At 66.0% G+C, this 6,127-nt stretch overlaps 1 protein-coding gene across 1 annotated transcript in view; it reads left to right on the forward strand.

The window, feature by feature from the left end:
* The window catches only part of LOC135895005 (voltage-dependent L-type calcium channel subunit alpha-1F-like), a gene marked incomplete at its 3' end in the record, with an annotated part of 38,047 nt that extends 33,618 nt beyond the window's left edge, over positions 1-4,429 (forward strand). The window contains exons 32-36 of the mRNA XM_065423052.1: positions 60-188; positions 1,139-1,204; positions 1,928-2,019; positions 3,767-3,926; positions 4,302-4,429. Of these exons, the coding sequence (XP_065279124.1) occupies positions 60-188; positions 1,139-1,204; positions 1,928-2,019; positions 3,767-3,926; positions 4,302-4,429 (575 nt within the window). The remainder of the gene's footprint in view (positions 1-59; positions 189-1,138; positions 1,205-1,927; positions 2,020-3,766; positions 3,927-4,301) is intronic.
* Positions 4,430-6,127: the final 1,698 nt, after the last annotated feature.

Consider the following 6,127-nt stretch of genomic DNA (forward strand, 5'->3'; position numbering starts at 1 on the left):
GGGGGGTCAGCGAGGGGGCTGCCGTGGGGCGCCATGACCCACCCCGCCCCGCCCCACAGAGCTCGGAGGACAGCTCCCGCATCTCCATCACCTTCTTCCGCCTCTTCCGCGTCATGCGCCTGGTGAAGTTGCTCAGCAAAGGCGAAGGGATCCGCACCCTGCTCTGGACCTTCATCAAGTCCTTCCAGGTGGGACGGCGCCCGCGGGGGGCGGGGGGACCCCCAGGCAGGGCCGAGGGGGTGTCCCGGAGTCCAGCCGCCCGTTCTCACCGCGCCTCCCGCAGCCGGAGGGGCCCTGGCCCCCCACTCCACAGCCCGCGTGAGACACCGAGCAAAGTCCATCTGGGGGGGACCCCGAGCCTGGGGCCCCTGAACCCCCCCCCCGAGTCCCAAACCGGAGCCTGCCCTGCCCCAGACCCGCCGGTTCCCCTCCTTTCCCGGGCAGCAGGTCGCCTGGGCTGCACCAGCACCTCCGGCTGGGCCCCCAGCCCTCCGTTGCCAGGAGATGGGGTGTCGGCCACTGTTGGGGCCCAGGCAGCCACTCAGGTCACACCTGCCCTCTAGGGGTCGCTGCACCAATCACACACGCTCATCCCCCCACCTAGGGACTTGAGTAACACGGAGGGGAAACTGAGGCACGCACATGGTGTTGAGAGGAAACATTAAGACCATTCCCACTCTGTCACAGGGATGAGGGGTGTACACCCGGGAGGTTGTGGGGGTACACCCAGGGGTTAGGGTTATGGGGGTACACTCATGGGGGGAGCAGGGGATACACCCAGGGGGAATGAGGGGTACACCAGGATGTTATGGGGGTACACCCAGGGGGTTATGGGGATAAACCCATGGGGGTATGGGGGTACAACAGGGGGTATGGGGTGTACAGCCAGGGGGTTATGGGGGTACACCTGTGGGAGGGGCCTTCACGCTCCTTGCCTGCTGGATTCCCCCAGAGACAACCCTTCCCAGCATGCATTGCGTGGCACCGCTGGGGGCCGCCCAGATGGAGCAATGCATGCTGGGCGCCGGGGTTGGCTGGAGCTGGGCATGCTGGGAGCAGCCCTGGTGGACTCAGCAGGGGCTGGATGGGGGGGCAGTGACCCCACCATATTCTGACCCCCCCCCGTGTCTCTCCACAGGCCCTGCCCTATGTTGCCCTGCTGATCGCCATGATCTTCTTCATCTATGCCGTCATCGGCATGCAGGTGAGCAGGGGAGGAGCCTCGCACGGCTGTGCCTGTGCAACGCACACACTAGTGCACTGGCCCATGTGGGCCTTGCACGCCCCAAGTGTGAACTGCTGGGGGTGCCTCTGAGACACGCCTGAGTGCAAGTCATGCACTTGTGCAAGCCTGCAGCTGGGCAACAGACTACCCTGCGTGTGCAACATGCACCCTTGTGCATGGCTCTGATCATGCACCAAAGCACGTGCGGCACATTTGTGCAAGGCTAGGACCGAGTGAGAAACGCTGGAGCATACACTGCAGACTTGCACACACCTCTGAGTCTGCAGCCCATTCGTGAGCATGCGTCACACACTTGTGCATGGCTCTGATTGTGCGACATGCACCCGAGGGTATCTCTGGCACAGGCACATTGTGCTGTGTCTGCCTGTGCAAGGTGGAGTGTGCCTCGCATACCCAGTTCTGGGCCACACTAGTATCTATCACGATCAGACCCATGGGTGCTTGTGCAGGCCCCGAGTGTGCAACACATGCACACGTGTGTGCCTCCACGTGCACCCTGTGCTTAGGGCTCCAGTCGTGCGTCATACACGGGTCTCTGCCTGGCACGCAGGGGCGAGGAGCTCAGGAGAGCTAACCTGCAGGGCAGCGGGGAGCAGGAAGGGTGGGGGTGCCGGGGTGCCGGGGGGGCAATGGCCCCTTTTGGGGTGCCCCCGCCCCCGGTGACGTCCCAGGCTCTTTCAGACCTTCGGCAAAGTGGCGCTGCAGGACGGGACGCAGATCAACCGCAACAACAACTTCCAGACGTTCCCCCAGGCCGTGCTGCTGCTCTTCAGGTACCCGACGCCCCAACTCCCCCCAGGAGCTCTGCAACCTCCCCAACTCCCCCCGACGCCCCCACTCCCCAACTCCCCCCGGGGCCCCCGACACCCCAACTCTCCCTGGGGCCCCAACTCCCCCCGATGCCCCCGACACCCCAACTCCCCCCGACGCCCCCACTCCCCCCAGGAGCTCTGCCACCTCCCCCCGACGCCCCCACTCCCCAACTCCCCCCAGGGGCTCTGCCACCTCCCCCTGACGCCCCCGACACCCCAACTCCCCCTGGGGCCCCAACTCCCCCCGACGCCCCCGACACCCCAACTCCCCCCGACGCCTCCACTCCCCCCAGGAGCTCTGCCACCTCCCCCCGACGCCCCCACTCCCCAACTCCCCCCGGGGCCCCCGATGCCCCAACTCCCCCCAGGGGCTCTGCCACCTCCCCCTGACGCCCCCGACACCCCAACTCCCCCCGGGGCCCCCGACACCCCAACTCCCCCTGGGGCCCCAACTCCCCCCGACGCCCCCGACACCCCAACTCCCCCCGGGGCCCCCGACACCCCAACTCCCCCCGACGCCCCCACTCCCCCCAGGAGCTCTGCCACCTCCCCCCGACGCCCCCACTCCCCCCGGGGCCCCCGACGCCCCAACTCCCCCCGGGGCCCCCGACGCCCCAACTCCCCCCAGGGGCTCTGCCACCTCCCCCCGGGGCCCCCGACACCCCAACTCCCCCCAGGGGCTCTGCCACCTCCCCAACTCCCCCCGACGCCCCCACTCCCCAACTCCCCCCGGGGCCCCCGACGCCCCAACTCCCCCCTGGGGCTCTGCTGCCTCCCCAACTCCCCCCGACACCCCCATTCCCCAACTCCCCTCTGGGCCCCCACTCCCCAACTCCCCCCTGGGCTCCCGATGCCCCAACTCCCCCCCCCCCGGAGCCCCGGACACCCCAACTCCCCCGTGTCACGGAGTGTGGGGGGACACCAGGCCCTGCACCCCTGGCTTCCTGCTATTCACCATGACTCTCAGCCAGCCAGTAAAGCAGAAGGTTTATTTAGACGACAGGAACACAGTCCAAGACAGGTCTTGCAGGCACAGACAACAGGACCCCCCTCAGTTAGGTCCATCTTGGGGTCCCAGGGCACCCTAGCCCCCTTGGGAGGTCAGAGCCCCGTCTGCCTCCCAGCCATATCACCAGCCAGCCCCTGAAACTCCCCTTCAGCGACCCCTCCCACAGCCCTTGTTCAGTTTCCAGGGCAAAGGTGTCACCTGGCCTCTAACCCTTTCCTGGGTTCTCATGTTACCTGCTCAGGTATTCTCCGTCGGTCAGTCTCCCATCCCCCAATGCAGACTATCCTAGCCACATCCCCCTCACAGACCCCAGTAAGGACAGTCCCAGTTCGTCACACCCCCCCAGGGGGCCCTGATGCCCCAACTGCCCCCAGGAATCTGCCGTCTCTTCAACTTCCCCCCTGAGGCCCCCAATGTCTCAACTCCACCCCAGGGCTCCACCGTCCCCCCAACTCTCCACCCTGGGGTAGGCCTGGGGGGCGCCGTGGAGCTGGGTGGGGCTGGGAACTGGGGGCTGCTGTGGGGCTGGGCTGGGCTGGGTGCTCGGAGCGCCATGGGGCTGGGCCGGGTGCTGGAGGGGGCAGGGGGCGCCATGGGGCTGGGTGGGGCCGGGTGCCATGGGGGTGCTGGAGGGGGCAGGGGGCACCGTGGGGCGCCACGGGGCTGGACGGGGCCCGGCTGACCCCCCCGGCCCCCCAGGTGCGCCACGGGGGAGGCCTGGCAGGAGATCATGCTGGCCAGCTTGCCCGGGAAACGCTGCGACCCCGAGTCGGACGTGGGGCCCGGCGAGGAATTCACCTGCGGGAGCCACTTCGCCATCGTCTATTTCATCAGTTTCTTCATGCTCTGTGCCTTCCTGGTGAGCCTCCCGGTGCCCCGCGCCTGCCCCCCAGGGACCCCCCCATCCGCCGGAGCCCCGTGTCCCCCATGGGCGCCCCCCGCCCTGCCCCCCGTGGGATCCCCCATCCGCCAGACCCCGGCCCCCTGTGGGCACCCGGCTCCTCCACCATGGGACCCCCCCCCATCATCTGCCAGAGGCCCCAGGGCCCCCCATGTTCCATGGGCACCAGCCCCCCCAGGGCTATGCCCCTTTCCTGGGGGTCATTTGCCCCCTCAACCTCCCAATCTGCCATAACCCCCCAGTGCCCCCTATGCTGCATGGGCACAAGATGTCCCCCCATGGGGACCCTGCCCCCCCTCTTTTCGCTGCTTGACCTCTGACCCCCCCCCCCAGATCATTAACCTCTTTGTGGCCGTGATCATGGACAATTTCGACTACCTGACCCGGGACTGGTCCATCCTGGGCCCCCACCACCTGGACGAGTTCAAACGCATCTGGTCTGAGTACGACCCCACCGCCAAGTAAGGGCCCCGCTCCGGACCCCCCAAACCCTCAATGGTTCCCCCAGACCCCCAACCCCCCAATTCCCTTGGGCCCCCTAACCCCCCCCAGCCCCCCGATTCCCCAAGCCCCCCAACCCCCAAATTCCCCTGGGACACCCCAACCCCACAATGACATCTCCAGACCCCCCCCAACCCCCCAATTCCCCCGGGCCCCCAACCTCCCAGTTCCCTGGGACCCCTGTCACAGACTCACCGGTCGTGCCCCGATGGTCCCTGGGAGGAGCCCCCTTCACTGTGACAGCCCTTCTTGGGGGTCCCCTCTCTCCCAGGGGTCCAGCCCCTCCACCTCCTGGAGCCGCATGTCCCTGTCCCCTCACTGTGGACCCCCCCTCCCCCCGCTCCCAGAGGGGGTAACGCCCCCCCGTCCCCCCACTCCCAGGGGGAATAACCCCCCCGTCCCCCCGCTCCCAGAGGGGGTAACGCCCCCCCATCCCCCCGCTCCCCAGAGGGAGTAACGACTCCCCCCCCCGTCCCCCCGCTCCCAGAGGGAATAACGCCCCCCTCGTCCCCCCGCTCCCAGAGGGAGTAACGCCCCCTGATCTCTAGACCGGAGCCAGCGTCACACAGCAGGGTTTATCCAGTGTCAGGAAACTCTCCGGCCTCAGGCCTGGCCCCCCTCAGCCCAGCACACCCCAGTCTCCCCTGCATCCAGGGGGGCTCTGCCTGCCTCCTCCCCCCCAGTCCTGAGCCCCCCCCCGCCCCCGGCCCCAGCAGCCCCTCCCCTGGCCTTTGTCCTCTGTCCCAGGTAAACAGTTGGCCGGCCCCTCTCTCCTCCCTCCTTTGTTCCCTCTGGCTGGAACCGGCTGACGGCCGAGCTGGGGTGGCCTCGTAGTCTCCAGGTCAGCAGTAGTTGGGGTTCCCCATCTCCAGGCCATTGTCCGGGGGTCCCGGCTCTAGGCGAGGTCACACCTGGTCCTCTGCACCAACAAACCCTCTCCCACCACCTTGCTACACACGCAGCACACAGGGAAACTGAGGCGCACACGCTAGTCATGTAAAACACTACAAAAATCCCCAGCTTCGACACCCCCCCAATCCCCTGACTCCATGGGTCAGTTGTATAGCTGATGGTCCTTAATGGGCCATCAAGCAGGCTAGGCAGCGCTGACACCAACTTGTCTGGGATGTCACCCAGAAGCATAGCAGAAGTTTGAAATACAGACAGTATAGAGCCAATATTCATAACTTCAACTACAAAACTGATACACACATATAGACGGCATAATCATAACCAGCAAACCATAACCTTGTCTTAGACACCTCATTTGACCCCCTTTATACAAGATTTGGTGCCACTACAGGACCTTGGTTGCAACCATGTTCTATACAGTCCCAATTCAAATCAATAAAGTGACAGACCCCCAACCCCCTAACGACCCCAGGCCCCCAAACTCCCAATTCCCCCACACCCCAATTTCCCTGGGACACCCTGTGACGCAGTGGGGTTTTATTCATCTTGTTATGTTGCATGTGAGTCTTACTGTCCTATACTAATACTGTGTGTGCCTCAGTTTCCCTGTGTGCTGCCCCAGTACTTCGGGGGTGGGAATTGGGGGTGTGATTTTGCTGAGGCCCTGGGGCAGGTGAGGCTGCCCAGCCATCTGCACCTGTTAACCTGAGACCCAGGAGGGGGGTGCGGCCAGGTGACACCTTTGG

Source organism: Emys orbicularis, assembly GCF_028017835.1.
Source record: "Emys orbicularis isolate rEmyOrb1 chromosome 21 unlocalized genomic scaffold, rEmyOrb1.hap1 SUPER_21_unloc_11, whole genome shotgun sequence".
Taxonomy (NCBI): domain Eukaryota; kingdom Metazoa; phylum Chordata; order Testudines; family Emydidae; genus Emys; species Emys orbicularis.